At 52.5% G+C, this 21,245-nt stretch overlaps 1 protein-coding gene across 2 annotated transcripts in view; it reads left to right on the top strand.

Annotated features, from left to right (window-relative positions):
• Nucleotides 1-21,245, top strand: part of LOC140389567 (rho guanine nucleotide exchange factor 26-like) — a 274,737-nt gene that overhangs the window by 139,041 nt on the left and 114,451 nt on the right. For both annotated transcript variants that reach the window (XM_072473800.1, XM_072473799.1), the window contains exons 7-8: nucleotides 14,423-14,575; nucleotides 20,817-20,946. In XM_072473800.1, coding sequence (XP_072329901.1) covers nucleotides 14,423-14,575; nucleotides 20,817-20,946 — 283 coding nt within the window. The remainder of the gene's footprint in view (nucleotides 1-14,422; nucleotides 14,576-20,816; nucleotides 20,947-21,245) is intronic.

Here is a 21,245-nt window from a genome sequence, read left to right as displayed (position 1 = left end):
CAATGATAATTCAATCAAACAGGGGTGGTACCAGGGGATTGGAGAGTGGTACTGGAATCTGAAAAGAAAGAGAAAATGCTGGAAAATTTCAGCAAGTCTGGCAGCATCTGTCGGGAGAGAAAGGAGCTAACGTTTCAAGTCCAATGACTCTTTGTCAAAGCTAACAGACAGAGAAAGTGGGAAATATTTATACTGTGGAGTCAGAATGAAAAATGAGTCATAGCCACAGAAACCCAGGGAAACCGGATGCTAATGGCCACAGAAACCCAGGGGAAAGAGTGCTAATGGCAGTCCCCAGAGAGGACAAAAGGTGTGAAAGGCCAAACAGCAGGGAAACTACCATCAGAGGATGAACTGTAGATGTGGGGGGAGGGGAAGAGGGAAGCAAAGAGGAGAAAGGTGCAGGAAAGGTGGATAAGATTGGAGGGGGGGGAAATTAAATATATATTAAGAAAGAAAGAAATGGTAAAAGACAGTTAAAATTAAATGAAAACAAATGGGTCGAGATGGGGTAGAGCTGATCATCTGACGTTGTTGAATTCGATGTTCAGGCAGGAAGGCTGTCGCGAGCCTAACCGGAAGATGAGATGTTGTTGTTGTGAATGTATAATTACGGATAATTCACCAGTGCACTGTGTTATGTTATTAACACTGTGGGCTCCACCTATGGGCCATTGTGTGGCTTCACCCACAGGGGATATGTTGGGGCATGTACAGGCTCCGCCCATGGCTCCACCCCCTTTACAGGAAGTATAAGAGCAGCTGACCTGCGGGGCCGCCTTCAGTGTTGTACCAGTCACAGGCAGGCTCAGTTCTAAGCTGATTAAAACCCCGGTTTACTTCTCCACGTGTCTTTGAGTGAATTGATGGTCACATCAATTTAATCAGCTTAAAATACTACTAAGGAATCAGCCCTCAAACCTGACAGACTGGAACTCGATCCACAGGCCGTGGAGGCAAAATAAATTATTTCGCACTGGCTTCGGTGCTTCAAGGGCTATCTCGCCGCGTCGTCTACGCCATCCATCACGGATGAACAGAAGCTGAGCCTCCTCCACGCACGGGTGAGCCATCGCATTTCTGTCCAGCTCGACGAAGCCACTTCCTATACAGAGGCCCTCGCACTACTCAAACTCCTCTATGTGCGACCTGTGAACGAGGTCTACGCGCGACACGTCTTCACCACTCGCCGCCAGCGCCCCGGGGAGTCACTAGATGATTACCTAAGCGACCTCAAAGCCCTCGCGCGCAACTGTAACTACCAGGCTGTTACGGCCCCTCAGCACATGGAGCTCGCCGTCCGAGACGTTTACGTGGCGGGGGTCCGATCGAACTATGTGAGACAGCGCCTGCTCGAAAAAGGGGTCCAGAACCTGGACGACACGGTAAAACTGGCTACCTCTCTGGAGGTCGCTTTTCAGAGCCTTACTGCGTTCCCGGCCGACCACGTGACCCCCTCGTGGGCCCCCGTCCAGAGACTACCCCAGGCCTGTGCCGCACGGACGCCCACCCATCATGGGGGGCTAGCCTGCTATTTTTGCATCCAGTCCCAACACCCCAGACAGCACTGCCCGGCCCGCAACGCGAACTGCAGCATCTGCGGACGAAAAGGACACTTAGCCGAGGTCTGCCTGTCCAGGTCTAAGAACTCGATCTCACAGACCCGATCCACAGACTCACAGGCCCGCAGACCCCGCAAGGTGGCAGCGTGTCTGCCGCCTCCGCCTCCGCACAACACGTGCGACTCATGGGGGCCGCCACCTTGGGCCATCCCCACGTGGCCGGCCACGTGCGATCCATGGGGGACGCCATCTTGGATGCCATCTTCCTCACAGCCCGCCACGCCCGCCATCTGCTGTGCCGCTCGACGCGTACGACCTACACGGACAGCCATCGCGGGGCCGCCCCAGCACCTCCGATCATGCCGCCGGCTACCCACAACTCAGCGTGGTCACCCTGGACCAGTCGTGACTTAAGCACCTCCGGAGCTCCCTGATGGCCGTCTGGGTTAACGGGTACGAGACACCTTGCCTCTTCGACTCCGGGAGCACAGAGAGCTTCATTCACCCGGACATGGTAAGACGCTGCTCGCTCCCAGTATTCCCGATGCAACAAACCATATCCATCGCCTCTGGGTCGCACTCGGTGCAAATCCAAGGGTGCACTACTGCAACCCTAGCGATACAGGGCGCTGAGTACGCTAATTTTCAACTATATGTGTTCCCAGACCTGTGCGCTCCTCTCCTTTTGGGACTCGACTTCCAGTGCAACCTCAGGAGCCTAACTCTTAGTTCAGGGGGCCCCTGCCCCCGATCACTATATGCAGCCTCGCGACCCTAAAAATCGACCCCCCCCCACCCCCTCTTCGCAAACCTCACCGCCGATTGCAAGCCAGTAGCCACCAGAAGCAGGCGGTATAGCATGAAGGACAGGACGTTCATTAGGTCCGAGGTCCAGCGTCTCTTGCGGGAAGGGGTCATAGAGGCCAGCAATAGTCCCTGGAGAGCTCAGGTGGTGGTCGTCAAGACCGGGGAAAAGTTTCAGATGATGGTTGATTACAGACAGACCGTTAACCAGTTTATGCAACTCGAAGCATACCCCCTTCCCTGGATTGCAGACGTGGTAAATCAGATCGCGCACTACCGCGTGTTCTCCACAGTGGATCTGAAGTCTGCGTACCACCAGCTCCCAATCCGCCCGGAGGACCGCCATTACACGGCGTTTGAGGCAGGCGGCCGCCTTTTCCACTTCCTCCTGGTCCCCTTTGGCGTCATGAACGGGGTTTCGGTGTTCCAACGAGCGATGGACCGAATGGTGGACCAGTACGGGCTGCGGGCCACGTTTCCGTACTTGGACAATGTCACCATCTGCGGCCATGATCAGCAGGACCACGACGCCAACCTCCACCGATTCCTCCAAACCGCCCAAAAACTCAACCTCACCTACAACAAGGAGAAATGCGTTTTCCGCACAACCAGGCTAGCCATCCTCGGCTTCGTCGTGGAAAACGGGGTCCTAGGGCCCGACCCTGACTGTATGAGCCCCCTCCTACAACTCCCTCTCCCTCACTGTCCCAAGGCCCTGGAGAGGTGCCTTGGATTTTTCTCCGATTATGCCCAGTGGGTCCCCCAGTATGCGGACAATGCCCGCCAACTATTTAAGGCCACCCTCTTTCCACTGGCAACCGAGGCCCGCCAGGCCTTCAACTGCATCAAGGCGGACATCGCCAAAGCTGCGATGCGTGCGGTGGACGAGTCCGTCCCCTTCCAGGTGGACAGCGACGCCTCAGAGGTTGCTCTTGCCGCCACCCTCAACCAAGCAGGCAGACCGGTAGCGTTCTTTTCACGCACCCTCACCACCTCTGAAATTCGACACTCCTCGGTCGAAAAAGAAGCCCAAGCCATCGTGGAAGCCGTGCAGCACTGGAGGCACTACCTCGCTGGTAGGAGGTTTACCCTCGTCACCGACCAACGGTTGCCTTCATGTTCGCCAATACGCAGCAGGGCAAAATCAAGAATGATAAAATCTTGAGGTGGAGGATCGAACTCTCCACCTATAACTACGATATAGTATATCGTCCTGGGAAGCTCCACGAGCCCCCAGATGCCCTGTCCCGCGGCACCTGTGCCAGCGCGCAAGATGACCGACTACGGGTTATCCACGATGAACTCTGCCGCCCGGGGGTCACCCGGCTCGCCCATTACATCAAGGCCCGCAACCAGTCCTACTCCACCGAGGAGGTCAGAGCTATAACCAGAGACTGCCAACTCTATGCGGAGTGTAAACCGCACTTCTATCGACCGGATAAGGCCCACCTGGTAAAGGCATCCCGGCCCTTTGAACGCCTCAGTATTGATTTCAAAGGGCCCCTCCCCTCCAATAACCGCAACACGTACTTCCTTAACATCATAGATGAGTTCTCCCGCTTCCCATTTGCCATCCCGTGCCCTGATATGACCACCCCCACTGTCATTAAAGCCCTGCATAGTGTCTTCACCCTGTTTGTTTTCCCCAGTTATGTCCACAGCGACAGGGGCTCGTCGTTCATGAGCGACGAACTATGTCAGTACCTGCTCAGTAAGGGCATCACCTCGAGCAGGACTACCAGTTATAACCCCAGGGGAAACGGGCAGGTGGAGAGGGAGAACGCGACGGTCTGGAAGACCGTCCTACTGACCCTGCGGTCCAGGAATCTCCCAGTTTCTCACTGGCAGGAGGTCCTCCCGATGCGCTCCACGCTATTAGGTCCCTCCTTTGCACAGCCACAAACCAGACTCCTCATGACCACTTGTTTGTTTTCCCTAGCGGAACTACCTCAGGGGCTTGGCTTCCACCCTGGCTGATGACACCGGGTCCAGTCCTCCTCCGAAAACATGTTCGGAGCCATAAGACCGACCCCCTGGTAGAGAGGGTCCAGCTCCTGCACTCCAACCCACACTATGCGTACGTCGAACACCCCGATGGCCGGCAAGATACCGTCTCCCTCCGGGACCTGGCGCCCGCAGGCTCCAACACCACTCCCACTACTGCATCCCCCACACTATGTCCCGTCCAACCTCCCGTGTTCCGAGCCCCCACCCCTATATGGCTCCGGTGCTCCCTCCCACCCGCCGCACCGGTCCACAGGAATGAAGCTCCGGAAGAGCCGCTCCCGGAGTCCACGCCTGTGCCCGCACCGGACCCACTTCCACAGCCACCCGGACCGGCTGCAACACCAGTGCTTCGGCGGTCGCAACGTACGATCCGGGCACCGGACCGACTCAATCTATGAGGCCGTCACCCCCGCCGGACTTCATTTTTTAAACAGGGGGTGAATGTGGTGAATGTATAATTACTGATAATTCACCAGTGCAGTGTATTATGTTATGTTATGTTATTAACCCTGTGGGCTCCACAATGGGCCATTGTGTGGCTTCGCCCACAGGGAGATATGTTGGGGCATGTACGGGCTCCGCCCATGGCTTCACCCCTTAGAGGAAGTATAAGAGCGGGGCCGTCTTCAGTATTGTACCGGTCGCAGGCAGGCACAGTTCTAAGCTGATTAAAACCCCGGTTTACTTCTCCACGTGTCTTCGAGTGGATTGATGGTCGCAACAGTTGTTCCTCCAGTTTGCGTTGTGCTTCACTGGAACATTGCAGCAGGCCAAGAACAGACCTGTGGGCATGGGAGCAGGGTCTTTTGTTAAAATGGCAAGCAACAGGAAGGTCAGGGTCCTGAATGCGCACAGACCGAAGATGCTCAGTCAAGTGATCACCCAGTCTGCGTTTGGTCTCTCCGATATAGAGGAGACCACATTGGGAGCAGCGAATGCAATAGACCAAATTGGAAGAGATGCAAGTGAAACGCTGCTTAACCTGGAATGAGTGTTTTGGGCCTGGGATGTTAAGCATGGAAGAGGTAAAGGGGCAGGTGTTACACCTTCTGCGATTGCATGTGAAGGTGCCATGGGTGATGGGAGCGGTACTGGGTATGGTGAAGGAGTGGACTAGATTGTCTCGGAGGGAACGGTCTCTGCGGAATGCTGACAGAGGGCGTGAAGGGAAGATGTGTTTGGTGGTGGCACCACGCTGGAGTTGGCGAAAATGCTGGAGGATTATGCTTTGCATACGGAGGCTGGTGGGATGAAATGTGAGAACGAGGGAGACTCTATCCTTGTTCTGGGAGGGAGTGGAGGGGGCGAGGGTAGTGGTGCGGGAGATGGACCGCACACTGTTGAGGGCCCTGTCAACAACTGTAGGTGGGAAATCATGTTTGAGAAGGAACACTGTTGCTTGCCATTTTAACAGAAGACCCTGCTCCCATGTCCACATGTCTGTCCTTCGCCTGCTGCAATGTTCCAGTGAAGCACAACGCAAACTGGAGGAACAACATCTCATCTTCCGGTTAGGCACACTACAGCCTTCCGGTCTCAACATCGAATTTAACAACTTCAGATGATCAGCTCTACCCCACCTCCACCCATTTGTTTTCATTTCATTTTAACTGTCTTTTACCATTTCTTTCTTACTTAAGATACATTTAATTCTCCCCCATTCTTATCCACCTTTTCTTCACCTTTCTCCTCTTTGCATCCCCCTTCCCCTCCCCGCACATCTACAGTTCATCCTCTGATGTTAGTTTCCCTGCTGTTTGACCTTTCACATCTTTTGTCCTCTCTGGAGACTGCCATTAGCACTCTTTCTCCTTGGGTCCTCTGGCCATTTAGCACCCGGTTTCCCTGGGTTTCTGTGGCTATGACTCATCTTTCATTCTCACTCCACAGTATAAATATTCCCCACTTTCTCTAACTGTTAGCTTTGACAAAGAGTCATCGGACTCGAAACGTCAGCTCTTTTCTCTCCCTGCAGATGCTGCCAGACCTGCTGAGATTTTCCGGCATTTTCTCTCTCACTGCACAGCTTTGGGTTGTGGGGGTGAGACGCACATAGACACGGGGAGAATGTGCAAACTCCAAGCGGACCATGAGCCGTGGCCGGGATTAAACCGAGGCCCTCGGCAGCGTGAGGCAGCAGTGCTAACCACTGTGCTACCATCCTGTCCACTATATTCCGATTATAAAGAAGAATTTAATTCAGATAGCGGGCAAAAGTTTCCCCAAAAATGTCAAAGTTTCAGGTTCCCGTACCAGCCTCCCCGAACAGGCGCCGGAATGTGGCGACTCGGGGCTTTTCACAGTAACTTCATTTGAAGCTGACTTGTGACAATAAGCAATTTTCATTTCATTCATTTCAAAATCGGCGTTTGAGAAACAGTCAGGTTTTCTCTCCCGATCTCCTCACACTTTGTGAAAAAAAAACAGTGTTCTGCACCGTCACTGTGGTCGAGCAGGACTTCCTAGAGCCGGCAAGTCCTGCTCCGAGAATGCCCCGATTTCAAAGTGAAATTGAAGGCCCCACCCCACCACCATCGGGGTACAGAGACCCCCCTCCCCCCCCCACCCCTCCCCCCCCCCCTCCCCCCCCCCCCCCCCCCCCCCACCCCGGCTCTCCACGACCACCATCCCCACGGAGGGAGGACTCCCACCTCCATGGGGTCCCCTGGAAGTCCAGCCTGGGCACTGCCAGGTTGGCACTGCCAGGTTGGCGCTGCAGGGTGCCAGGTTGTCATGTCCTTGAGCACCCGGGGACTACACTGGTCTCCGCACCCCTGGCGTGGTCATGCCGACTGCTGAAGCGCAATAGTGATACCTACCGGGCATGAACCTGATTACATCACCGGCGGCGGGGGAGGGGCCTGGAAGACCTCACGCGAGTTAGCGGTCATTGCGGGATTTGCACCCCCGGCGAACGAGCCTGGAACATTCTACCACCCCCCCCCCAAAAAAAATATTTTCGGACACCCCAAAGCACCTCATAGCCAATTAATTACTTTTTGAAGTCGCTGTTGGACAATCGTGGAGGGCGGCCATATTGTGCACAGCAAGATTCCACAACCATCAGTGTGGTAATGATCAGGTAACTTTTTTTCAGTGAGGTTGCTTCAGGGGTAAATATTGACTTGAACACCAGGGAAAAACCCCTGGCTTTACCTTGAAGTGGTGCCCCTCAATCTCTTGCAGCAACCTAAAATGTTCAATGTCTCATCTGAGAGCCAGCACCTCGGGCAGGGCCGCATGCCCATGGTGCTGCTTGGATCATGTCAGTCTAGATTTCTGAGTCTCTGGGGGATTGGGAGGTCTTGGCGGGGGGTCTACTTGGAGACAAGACTTCTATCAATTGAGTCATGGCATTGACCTTGGCCAGACTGTCGAAGATCAGGTTTACCTCTCGAGGTCATCAGTGAACTAGTGAGGTTTTTTTGTGACAATAGCTTCAAGGTCACTTTTACTGATACCAGCTTTGGTTTGGAGATTGTTATCTCAGGCACGTTACTGAAAGTTGCCCTCGGTATTTGAGAATAATGAAGACGTTCTCGGGCAGCACGGTAGCATAGTGGTTAACACTGTTGCTTCCCAGCGCCAGGGTTCCAGGTTCGATTCCCAACTTGGGTCACTGTCTGTGTCTGCATGTTCTCCCCGTGTGTGCGTGGGTTTCCTCCGGGTGCTCCGGTTTCCTCTCACAAGTCTCGAAAAGATGTACTATAAGTAATTTGGACATTCTGAATTCTCCCTTAGTGTACCCGAACAGGCGACTCAGGGCTTTTCACAGTAACTTCATTGCAGTGTTAATGTAAGCCTACTTGTGACAATAAAGACTATTAAAACAAAAAACCATAAGGGCTTTGTGCATTGTCTAAAAGATAGGACCAGAAAAAAATCCTCAATTGAAAATTAATTCAAATTCACAAATTGTCAAGGGGCGGGATTCTCCAATCATGGGGCTATGACCCTACCCGGCATGAAAAGCGTCGCCAACCACTCCGGCGTCAACGGTCCCCGATAATGGGGAATGCTCCCCTTCCTTGGCGGCGAGGTTGGCACCGGAGTTGTCCCCGCAGCGCCAGCCGGTGTGGAACGGCCCGCGCGAGAAGGGAACCCCCGCGCATGAGCGGAAGCATTCCGGCCCTAGCGCGCATGCGCGGAAATACGCCGGCTGTTCCTCGCATGCGCGCTAGGGCTGGCATACTTCTGCGCTTGCGCGGGGGTTCCCTTCTCCGCGCCGGCCCCCGGGCAATATGGCGGAGTCCTACAGGGGCCCGGCGTGGAGTAAAATAGGCCCCCACGGAACCAGCCCGCCCTCCGATCGGTAGGCCCCGATCGTGGGCCAGGCCACCGTGGGCAGCCCCCCCCCTCCCCCGCCCCCCAGGGTCGGACCCCCCCCCCCCCTTCCAGGACGGCCCCCGCACACTCACCTTCCACGTCCTCACCTGAGTAACCCACGCCGGCGGGACTCGTCCAAACTCGTCTGCCACTCGGCCCATCGGGGCCCAGAGAATCACAGGGGGAATCCCGCGGGCGGCTGATAATCGGTTGCCGGAGAATGGGGAAGCCACCGGCAGAGCAGCGGGGCGTGATTCTCGCGTCCCCCCGGGGATTCTCCGACCCGGCGCTGGGTTGGGGAATCCGGCCAAGGTGTCTGAACTCGTGTTTTGTGAATGATCACTACTGTAATATTGGGTGCGATCCAATTGCCACGCTGTGCCTGAAAGTCAGCTAGCCGTGGCGCACCATGGCCATTAAAAGCCTGGAGACTCCACCCTGGGATCTACCCGGTTCGCAACACCTCACGAGATCTCCCGCGATCTCACAAAACATTGCAATGGGTGGGACCCCTTTTTTGGCAAACCTACATATTAAAGCGAGACTGCTAATCTCACTTTAATGTACAGATTCCCGAGGTACCTGAGGCTTTGGAATCCCTTTAGCCTCGGAGACCTCGGGTGAGTGCAGGTTGGTACTGGCCTCCACAAACAGGGACCAGACGGAACGGCACTCGTGAGGGTCTCCTAGGGGATCGAAGGCTCCCAGCTGCATGCCTGGCATTGCTGGTGCACCCTGGCACTGCTAGCCTGGCATCCTGGCACTGCCACCTGGGTGCCAGCCTGACACTGCCAAAATACCTAGGTGGCACCAGCAGTGCGAGGGATCCAGCTTTCCCGGGGGAAAGAGTGGGCCCCGATCGCGGGCAAGGCCACCGTAGCCCCCCCCCCCCCCCCAGGCCAGATCCCCTCCGCGCCCCCCGAGGACTCCGCAGGCAGCCCTCAGAGCCAGGTCCCGCCAGTACGGACAGGCCAGGCGGGACCGGCCGATAATGGGCGGCCGCTCGGCCCATCGCCGGGTGGAGAATCGCCGGGGGGGGGGCGACCGGCGCAATGCGATTCCCGCCCCCCGCCGAAAAACTGGCAGCCTGCGGCGGGGCGGGATTCATGCCGCCCCCCCGGCGATTCTCCGGCACGGGGGGGGGGGGGGGGGGCGGAGAATCCTGCCCCATATGTTTCTCAGCCCTGCAAGCGCCGGGACGCACGCGGCCAAACGCGCTCGCTATGTGACTTTGTTCCCAATTAGTTGAATCGCGCCCATCATCACTGAATGCCACCAACATTTCCCGACTCTTTTTTGAAAACTTCACACAGGTCCCGATGAATAATCTCACCAGCTGTACCTGCTCTTTGAAGTAAGGATGTCCCTTTAATTCTGGGTCTCAGTTGGCCAACAAGCTTCAGAATTGCTGGAATGTGACCTGGCTGCAGTGACCTTTGGCACTCAGCCTGACCTCCTGTCAGAGTCTTTGTGCCCAGGTTGTACTGTGTCATCAGGCTGACAGAGCCTCCAGGGTCACAACGTCCTCTCTGATTTGCTGCAACGGTTTCATTGGATTCTGCTTCAGCAGTGTTACCAAATATTTCTGTTCACTAAGAGATGTGGGTATTGCTGGCTGGGCCAGCCTTTGTTCCCCATTCCTAACTGCCCTTGAGAAGGTGGTGGTGAGCTGCCTTCTTGAACCGCTGCAGTCTCTGCGGTGTAGGTACACCCACTGTGCTGTTAGGGAGGGAGTTCCAGGATTTTCACCCAGCGACAGTGAAGGAATGCCAATATGCTTCCAAGTCAGGACGGTGAGAGGCGGGTAGCGCGGTGGCTCAATGGGTAGCTCTGCTGCCTCACAGCGCCGAGGGCCTGGGTTCGATCCCGGCCCCGGGTCACCGTCCGTGTGGACTTTGCCCCTTAATTGGAAAAAATTGCCCCTTAATTGGAAAAAAAGAATTGGGAACTTCAAATTTATCAAAACAAAACAAGCTGTGAGGCTTGGGGGGTGGGAGTGGGAACCTGCAGCTGGTGGGGTTCTTATGCATCTGCTGCCCTTGTCCTTTTAGGTGGTAGAGGACACGGGGTTGGAAGATCGTAGGAGCCTTGGTGAGTTGCTGCAGTGCGTCTCATAACTGGTACACACGGCTGCTCATGCGAGCGGTGGAGGAATGTCTAAGGTGGTCAGTAGGGCGCTGAGCAGGTTGCTTGATGCGAATGGTGCAAAGTTACTTGAAATGTGTTGCACCGTAGAGAGCATTTCATCACACTTTGTGTCGATGATGGACGGGCGTTGCGGAGTCTGAAGGTGGGTTCTGGAGGAGTCGCTGACCTGGTCTGGCAGGCCCAGCTTTTTATAGCTGGTCCGGTTCAGATTCTGCTCAGTGGTGTACAGGGTTCACTTTCAGAATTTGCAGGTGACACAAAATTTGGAAGCATTTTGATCTGTGAGGCGGGTAGTGCTTGACTTCCAGAGGAGAAGGCCAGGCTGGCGGAATGGGTGGACACAAGGCTGATCAGATTTAATGCAGAGAAGTGTGAAGTGGTACGTTTTGGCCAGAAGAGGTCTCGCGGCTCATTTAAATACCCGGACGACAGGTCTGATAAAGGTCTGGGTCTGATGGGGGCTGGGGGGGGGGTGTCTCTATTGAGGGTCTGATGGGGGGTCATGGGATGGGGGGGCAGGTCATCCTCACGCGTGCGTGCTTGTGTGCTGTGGGATGGGTAATCCATTGTTCCCGTGGTGGTGGTGGGGGAGGATGGCCCTCCTGGTCAGTGGGGGGCAGGGGCAGGATTTGTGTTGTGGGGGGCGGGCGTGGTCATCTGCGGAACCTTGGTGGCCTGATACTGGGATTCCGACAGAATCCCTCAAGCTCTCCTCCGTGCATACATTTGCAGGGAAAAGAAGAGGGAATCGCTCCTGGGCACTGCTCCTGGCGTCAGCGGTGACCAGGAGCAAACTTACTCCAGCGAGAGCACTTAACCTCCAGGACAAAGAATCCAGCCCACGTGCTCAGAATGAGGAGTATGCCAATTAGGATGAGATGAGAAGTAATTTCTTCACCCAGGGAGTGGTAAATATTTTTAAAAATAAATTTAGAGTACCCAATTCATTTTTCAAATTAAGGGGCAATTTAGCGTGGCCAATTCACCTACCCTGCACATCTTTACCCGCCAAAGTGTTGCCCGGGTAAATCATTTTAATTGTCTGCCCCAGAGGGATGTGGAAGCCTCATACCAGCCTCCCCGTACAGGCGCCGGAATGTGGCGACTAGGGGCTTTTCACAGTAACTTCATTTGAAGCCTACTTGTGACAATAAGCGATTTTCATTTTCATTTCAAATTCAATCATTGAGTATATTCGAGACAGATCGATAGATATCTCAGGATGTATTCCCCACCATCCGCTGCCAGTGGCGGCGTTCCCAATGCGGTGGAGAATCGAACGTTGGCCTAAGGGCACCGATCCTGTTCCGATGCTCCTGTCCCCAGCCAGCGGCAGCAGCGAGCTACACGCTCTGCATCAGCTGGAGAATGCGAATGGGTCATTGTCCGCGTCCCCGTGATGCTCCGGTCCCCTCGGCCGGGATTCCCCCGGGCGTGGATTGGTGCAAGTATTTGCAAACCTGGCCCTGACTCAGTGGAGCCTGCGATGGGTCAAAGATGTAAGTGTGTAAACGTAGGTGCCCCCCACGCAAAGTCCATCGGAGGGTGCCCTACAATGCAAATCTTGCCCACCCCACCCTCCAGCCACTCCCATCAAATGCCCCATCAGACCCCAAACAGAGACCGTCCACCCCCCTTCTGAATCCCTCCATATTTATGGGCAGCACGGTAGCATAGTGGTTAGCACTGTGGCTTCACAGCGCCAGGGTCCCAGGTTCGATTCCCCGCTGGGTCACTGTCTGTGCGGAGTCTGCACGTTCTCCCCGTGTCTGCGGGGGATTCCTCCGGGTGCTCCGGTTTCCTCCCACAGTCCAAAGTCATGCAGGTTCGGTGGATTGGCCATGCTAAATTGACCTTAGTGACCAAAAAGGCTGGGAGGGGTTATTGGGTTACGGGGATTGGGTGGAAGTGATGGCTTAAGTTGGTTGGTGCAGACTCAATGGGCCAAATGGCCTCTTTCCGCACTGTATGTTCTATATGAGAGACCCCCATATCAATGAGGATTTTGATCGTCACTTCCTCCGAGAAAGTAAGTGTTGTTGTTGAGCCACAGTTAACGCCTAAATTAGAATTTAGTGCAACATTTTTATTAAAAATTCCAATGAAGGGGCAATTAAGCGTGGCCAATCCACCTACCCTGCACATCTTTTTGGCTTGTGGGGGTGAGACCCCCACAGACACGGGAGAATGTGCAAACTCCACATGGGCAGTGACCCGCGGCCGGGATCGAACTCGGCGCCATGAGGCAGCAGTGCTAAGAATTTCGTGCAATACTGTGCGAGGCTGACCAAATTCTCTGTTCTTCCTTTCTCAAGTTTCTCATAGATATCCTATAATAATAATCTTTATTGTCACAAATAGGCTTACATTAACACTGCAACGAAGTTACTGTAAAAATTCCCTGGTCGCCAGATTCCGGCGCCTGTTCGGGTCCACTGAGGGAGAATTCAGAATGTCCAAATTACCTAACAAGTACGTCTTTTGGGACTTGTGGGAGGAAACCGGAGCACCCGGAGGAAACCCACGCAGACACGGGGAGAACGTGCAGACTCCGCACAGACAGTGGCCTTAACCGGGAATCGAACTCGGGTCCCTGGCGCTGTGAAGCAACAGTGCTAAGGCGGAGCCGCAGTTTTGGGTTTATTCCCTGTTGTCATCAGCGACTTTCTGCCCCCTCACCTTGAGGGGCAAGGCCCGCGCCGGAGTGGTTGGTGCGCCGCTTGTCGGCGGGAAAGGTCTTTGGCACCATGCCAGCCGGGGCCGAAAGGTCTTCGCTCGTCGGCGGAAGTCTGCGCATGCACGGGAGCATCAGCGGCTGCTGACGTCATCCCCGCGCATGCGCAGGCGGGTGGTCACTTCCGCATCGGCCATCGCGGAGGCTATGGCCAAGGCGGAAGGAAAAGAGTGCCCCCACGGCACAGTCCCGCCCGTGGATCGGTGGGCCCCAATCGCAGGCCAGGCCACCGTGAGGGCACCCCCCAGGGTCAGATCGCCCCACGCTCCCCCCCCTCCCAGGACCCCGGAGCCCGCCCGTGCCGCCAGTCCCGCCGGTAAGGTAGGTGGTTTGATTCACGCCGGCGGGACTGGCATGACAGCAGCGGGACCTCGGCCCATCGCGGGCCGGAGAATCGCCGGGGGGGGGGGGCCCGCCGACCGCTGCGGCGCGATTCCATACCCCTGCCGAATTTTCGGTGCCAGAGAATTCGGCGGTCGGCGGGGGCGGGATTCACGCCGCCCCCGGCAATTCTCTGACCCGGCGGGGGGGTCGGAGAATCCTGTCCCAGAAGTGTGATCAGTAACTAGAGATCTCGTCCCGCTCCCCCACTATTCCCCATTGAGTAAGAAACAGTGTGAGTGTGAAGATGTGCCAATAATAATAATCAGTAATTAAAGATTTTGTATTATCCCAATTGAGACTGGTAATAGGAAGGGGAACAGATCCTGTGAGAATGTATATGCGCTGGTGGGAATTGTGCTTAAACTGATGCAGGAGTGACTGTTTAATGATTTTACATAAGGTAAGAAAGCCCTTGAATCTCTGGATTTGATCTCTTTTGTTGTGCTAATTTTCACAGGTTCTTCAAGGAACTTGAAGCAAGGTACCGACAGAATGCTCTGATACCTGACATCAGTGACATTGTGGAGAAGCACGCCACGTCCACCTTTGACCCCTATGTGACGTACTGCTCAAATGAGGTCTATCAGCAACGCACGCTTCAGAAACTCATGTGAGTATGCCAAGCCCTGTCGGTGTTGTGCAAATCAAAAAGTTGTTCTTCATTTCTTCCTTGTCGGTGGGTCTTGGAGATTGCCATTATTTGGGGAATCATTTAGGTTCGAATGGATGGAACTTGAATCTATGGCAAAATAGTGGAGCAATTTAAGTCAGTTGGGTTGTGGTGGAGGAAGGCAGAATCCGGTACGATTGTGTGGTGAGAGGTCAGAATTGTTGGGTAGAACGGGTGGGTTTTGGAATAGATGTGTTAGAACATAGAACATAGAACAATACAGCGCAGTACAGGCCCTTCGGCCCACGATGTTGCACCGAAACAAAAGCCATCTAACCTACACTATACCATTATCATCCATATGTTTATCCAATAAACTTTTAAATGCCCTCAATGTTGGCGAGTTCACCACTGTAGCAGGTAGGGCATTCCATGGCCTCACTACTCTTTGTGTAAAGAACCTACCTCTGACCTCTGTCCTATATCTATTACCCCTCAGTTTAAGGCTATGTCCCCTCGTGCTAGCCATTTCCATCCGCGGGAGAAGGCTCTCACTGTCCACCCTATCTAACCCTCTGATCATTTTGTATGCCTCTATTAAGTCTCCTCTTAACCTTCTTCTCTCTAACGAAAACAACCTCAAGTCCATCAGCCTTTCCTCATAAGATTTTCCCTCCATACCAGGCAACATCCTGGTAAATCTCCTCTGCACCCGTTCCAAAGCCTCCACGTCCTTCCTATAATGCGGTGACCAGAACTGTACGCAATACTCCAAATGCGGCCGTACCAGAGTTCTGTACAGCTGCAACATGACCTCCTGACCCCGGAACTCAATCCCTCTACCAATAAAGGCCAACACTCCATAGGCCTTCTTCACCACCCTATCAACCTGGGTGGCAACTTTCAGGGATCTATGTACATGGACACCTAGATCCCTCTGCTCATCCACACTTTCAAGAACTTTTCCATTAGCCAAATATTCCACATTCCTGTTTTTCCTTCCAAAGTGAATCACCTCACACTTTACATTAAACTCCATTTGCCACCTCTCAGCCCAGCACTGCAGCTTATCTATATCCCTCTGTAACCTGCTACTTCCTTCCACACTATCGACAACACCACCGACTTTAGTATCGTCTGCAAATTTACTCACCCACCCTTCTGCGCCTTCCTCTAGGTCATTGATAAAAATGACAAACAGCAACGGCCCCAGAACAGATCCTTGTGGTACTCCACTTGTAACTGAACTCCATTCTGAACATTTCCCATCAACCACCACCCTCTGTCTTCTTTCAGCTAGCCAATTTCTGATCCACATCTCTAAATCACCCTCAATCCCCAGCCTCCATATTTTCTGCAATAGCCTACCGTGGGGAACCTTATCAAACGCTTTGCTGAAATCCATATACACCACATCAACTGCTCTACCCTCGTCTACCTGTTCAGTCACCTTCTCAAAGAACTCGATAAGGTTTGTGAGGCATGACCTACCCTTCACAAAGCCATGCTGACTATCCCTGATCATATTATTCCTATCTAGATGATTATAAATCTTGTCTCTTATAATCCCCTCCAAGACTTTACCCACTACAGACGTGAGGCTCACCGGTCTATAGTTGCCGGGGTTGTCTCTGCTCCCCTTTTTGAACAAAGGGACCACATTTGCTATCCACCAGTCCTCTGGCACTATTCCTGTATCCAATGATGACATAAAAATCAAAGCCAATGGTCCAGCAATCGGGGTTGAGTTCATATACACTGGGATAGGGAGAAAGGTAGTGTTTATTGAAACAAGTTGAGGGAGCTCAAATTTGGGATGGATTTGATGGAACTCTAGTCTACTTGAAGTGAGTTGTTGGAGCTTGAGTCTGTTGGCATTGAGTTGAAGGAGTTTGATTCTGTTGTGATTGAGTTGAAGGAGTTTGATTCTGTTAAATTTGAGTTGAGGGAGGTTGATTCTGCTGGGATTGATCTGAGGGAGTTTGATTCTGCTGGGATTGAGTTGAGGGAGTTTGAATCTGTTGGGATTGAGTTGAGGGAGTTTGATTCTGCTGGGATTGAGTTGAGGGAGTTTGAATCTGTTGGGATTGAGTTGAGGGAGTTTGAATCTGTTGGGATTGAGTTGAGGGAGTTTGATTCTGTTGGGGTTGAGTTGAGAGAGTTTGATTTTATTCAATTTGAGTTGAGGGAGTTTGATTATGCTGGGATTGAGTTGAGGGAGTTTGATTATGGTGGGATTGAGTTGAGGGTGTTTGATTCTGCTGTGATCGAGTTGAGGGTGTTTGATTCTGCTGGGATTGAGTTGAGGGAGGTTGATTCTGCTGGGATTGATCTGAGGGAGTTTGATTCTGCTGGGATTGAGTTGAGGGAGTTTGAATCTGTTGGGATTGAGTTGAGGGAGTTTGATTCTGTTGAGTTGAGGGAGTTTGATTTTATTCAATTTGAGTTGAGGGAGTTTGATTATGCTGGGATTGAGTTGGGGAAGTTTGATTCTGTTGAATTTAAATTGAGGGAGTTTGATTCTGTTGGGATTGAGTTGAGAGAATTTGATTATGTTGTGATTGAGTTTGAGTTTGATTCTGTTGAATTTGAAATGAGGGAGTTAATTCTGTTGGGATTGAGTTTAGGGAGTTTGACTTTGTTCAATTTGAGTTGAGGGAGTTTGATTATGCCGGGATTGAGTTGAGGGAGTTTGATTCTGTTGGGATTAAATTGCAAGAGTTTGATTCTGTTGGGATTAATTTGAGGAAGTTTGATTCTGTTGGGATTGATTTGAGGGAGTTTGATTCTGTTGAATTTAAATTGAGGGAGTTTGATTCTGTTGGTATTGAGTTGACAGAATTTGATTATGTTGTGATTGAGTTTGAGTTTGATTCTGTTGAATTTGAAATGAGGGAGTTTGATTCTGTTGGGATTGATTTGAGGGAGTTTGATTCTGTTGGGATTGAGTTTAGGGAGTTTGACTTTGTTCAATTTGAGTTGAGGGAGTTTGATTATGCCGGGATTGAGTTGAGGGAGTTTGATTCTGTGGGATTAAATTGCATGAGTTTGGTTCTGCTGGGATTGAGTTGAGGGAGTTGGATTTTGTTCTATTTGAGTTGAGGGAGTTGGATTTTGTTCTATTTGAGTTGAGGGAGTTTGATTCTGTTGAGATTGAGTTGAGGGAGTTTGATTCTGTTGGTATTGAGTTGAGGGAGTTCGATTCTGTTGGGATTGAGTTGAGGGAGTTTGATTCTGTTGAGATTGAGTTGAGGGAGTTTGATTCTGTTGGGATTGATTTGAGGGAGTTTGATTCTGTTGGGATTGAGTTGAGGGAGTTTGATTTTGTTGGGATTGATTTGAGGGAGATTGATTCTGTTGGGATTGATTTGAGGGAGTTTGATTCTGTTGTGATTGAGTTAAGGGAGTTTGATTCTGTTGAATTTGAATTGAGGGAGTTTGATTCTGTTGGGATTGAGCTGAGGGAGTTTGATTCTGTTGGGATTGATTTGAGGGAGTTTGATTCTGTTGGGATTGATTTGAGGGTGTTTGATTCTGTTGAATTTGAATTGAGGGAGTTTGATTCCGTTGGGATTGAGTTGAGAGAGTTTGATTATGTTGTGATTGAGTTTGAGTTTGATTCTGTTGAATTTGAATTGAGGGTGTTTGATTCTGCTGGGATTGAGTGGGGGAGTTTGATTCTGCTGGGAATGAGCAGGGGGAATTTGTTTCTGTTGGGATTTGTCTGAGGGAGTTTGATTCTGCTGGGATTGAGGTGGGGGAGTTTAATTCTGCTGGGATTGAGTTGGGGGAGTTTGTTTCTGTTGGGATTGATCTGAGGGAGTTTGATTCTGCTGGGATTGAGTTGGTGGAGTTTGATTCTGCTGGGATTGAGTTGGAGGAGTTTGATCCTGTTGGGTTTGATCTGAGGGAGTTTGATTCTGCTGGGATTGAGTTGTGGGAGTTTGATTCTGTTGGGATTAATTTGCATGAGTTTGATTGTTGAATTTGAGTTGAGGGAGTTTGATTCTGCTGGGATTAAGTTGGGGGAGTTTGATTCTGTTGGGATTGATTTGCATAAGTTTGATTCTGTTGAATTTGAGTTGAGGGGGCAGCACAGTGGCGCAGTGGTTAGCACTACTGCCTCATGGCAGTGTGGTGTTTGCACATTCTCTCCGGGTTTCGCCCCCACAACCCAACAATGTGCAGGGTCGGTGGATTGGCCACGCTAAATTGTCCCTTAAATGGAAAAAATTATTGGGTACTCTAAATCATTAAAAAAATAAGAATTTGAGTTGAGGGAGTTTGATTTTCTTGGGATTATGTTGATGAAGTTTGGTTCTGTTGGGATTGTGGAAGTTTGATTAAATTGACAGAGTTTGGTTCATTGAGTTGAGGGAGTTTAATTCTGTTGGGAGTAAATTGAGGGAGTTTGGTTCTGTTGGGACTGAGATGAGGAAGTGTGGTTCTGTTGGGATTGAGTTGAGGATGCTTGGTTTTGTTGGGATTGAGTGAGGGAGTGTGGTTCTGTTGGGATTGAGTGAGGGAGTTTGGTTCTGTTGGGACTGAGATGAGGAAGTTTGGTTCTGTTGGGATTAAGTTGAGGATGCTTGGTTCTGTTGGGACTGAGATGAGGAAGTTTGGTTCTGTTGGGATTGAGTTGAGGATGCTTGGTTCTGTTGGGATTGAGTGAGGGAGTTTGGTTCTGTTGGGATTGAGTTGAGGAAGTTTGGTTCTGTTGGGATTGAATTGAGGGAGTTTGATTCTGTTGGGATATCCTATAGCGGGGTATCGTTCACTTGGAGGGGGGGGGAGCCGATGGCGGCGAGGATAGATTTGGCGGGGTTCGAGGGATGGTGGTTCACCCTCATGCCTCCCTGGTGTGGGGAGTTGATGTGGATATTTAATGATGGGGGGGTGGTTGCTCCTCCCGTGTCAAGGGTTGGGGGTGGGGGGCTGTGATGTCCGTGGGTGGGGTGTGGATGGCCTTCAACTTAACTTTGAGATCTTGAGATCTTTTCAAAATGGCGCCCCAATCTCTAAGGAGCCAGTCTTGCCGGCATCGTTAGCTCCCCACTCCCAAAAAAATTCCAAATGTGGGAGGATGCAGCGGGAATCTCTCCAAGCTCCATAAAAGGACTAAGTGTGATTCACTGGCCTTGTTACGCTATCGCTCAAGCGAAACGAGGCCGGTGTATAGCGGGAGAGGCCAAAAACGAGAACCGCGCCACGCGCCAAACAGTTTGCCAGGCAACCGTCCCGCTCCCGTAGGCGAAATCGAGATCTTGCCGTAGTGTGGCGAGAAACCAATTATCACCACTTAAGTCCCATTTCGATACAATTAACGAGAGCAACCCTGTATCAAACGGCCTCCCGTCATTCATCGGCCTCCCCAGAAAGTGCTCACACTGGCGCCGATTAGCACTCCTTTTGAAGAATGTGAACCTGGTGGAAGGGCTTCTGTGGGGAGCTGAGGAGGTGGGTAGCCATCTTTGCTTACAGGCAAAGAGCCCAGGGGGGCTGGGCTTGCCACCCCAGTGGTCAGTGGGGGAGGGGGATCCTCGGCTAGGGATGGCCGACCCTCCACAGGATTGGCCACCGTGGGAGGCTGGGGTACGTTGTTTGGGACAACCGGGGGTTGGCCCGCATTGCGGAAGAAGGTGATAGAGGCATCCTACTGGTTGTGCACAAAGGTCTTTATTGTGTTTGACAATTCCCCACCCGTCCAATGGTGCTGCCAGTCCCCTTCTCCCACCACAGCCCTTCACCCCCTACCTATCCCCTCCCCCCTCTCCTCCCCAGTACCTTCAGTGAACCTCGATGTGCTTTGTCCACCATTACGTCCAGGTGTGTCCCCAGGACGCACATCTGAGCCGGAGGCAGCCAGCTGCTTACTGCGTCCCCTCCCCTCACTGCCTTCGATGCCCCTGGTGGGCGTCCTCTGGGACCAAAGGGCCCTCGGCTCACTTGCCGTGCATCCCAGTCCCGTGTGTTGGCAGTGAGATGCGGCCTCATCGGAGTGGTGGAACTCGGGGTGGGGGTGGGGGGGGGGGGGGGGGGGGGGGGGTGGGGGGGTGGACTGATGGCCACTATCACACTCCACGGGAGAGCAGGAACTCAGGCCTTACGGGTAACTGCTTGATTATTAAAAAGCGCTGAGCTCTACTTTCAGTTTGAGGTGTGTTTTCATGTCCGTTGCCCCACTGAGCCCTCCATTCCAGTAATTTTTCTTTTCTATCCTTCCCCCCCCCCCCTTCTCCAGAAATACGAATCCGAGCTTCAAAGAAATTCTGACCAGGATTGAAGCCCACCCGGAGTGCCGAAACCTGCCCATGATCTCATTTCTTATCCTCCCGATGCAGAGAGTCACAAGGCTTCCTCTTCTGATGGACGTAAGGAGCGACTGAAATATTCTCTGCCTTAATTGAACGGAAAATCTACGGGGAAGGGATGTGGGGCGCGGGTGGCTGATAACAGGCTGTGGTTCTGTATCGTCTTGTCTCACCATGCAAAATACTTGAAGATCTCTGTAAAAATAATGGGGCAAAATCTTAAACTTTAAAGATCAGAGGTGACCTCAGGAAACATCACAAAATGTAGCGGAAGTCTGGAAGGGATTTTTGTTGGGCAAGTTTATGGAATCAAATGTAGTTCAGAGACAGATCAGGCAGGATGTACTCCCAGCCTGGAG

The sequence above is a fragment of the Scyliorhinus torazame genome, chromosome 14 (genome assembly GCF_047496885.1).
Source record: "Scyliorhinus torazame isolate Kashiwa2021f chromosome 14, sScyTor2.1, whole genome shotgun sequence".
NCBI lineage: Eukaryota > Metazoa > Chordata > Chondrichthyes > Carcharhiniformes > Scyliorhinidae > Scyliorhinus > Scyliorhinus torazame.
The sequence above is the reverse complement of the archived record's forward strand: the minus strand, read 5'-3'. Positions and strand labels throughout refer to the sequence as shown.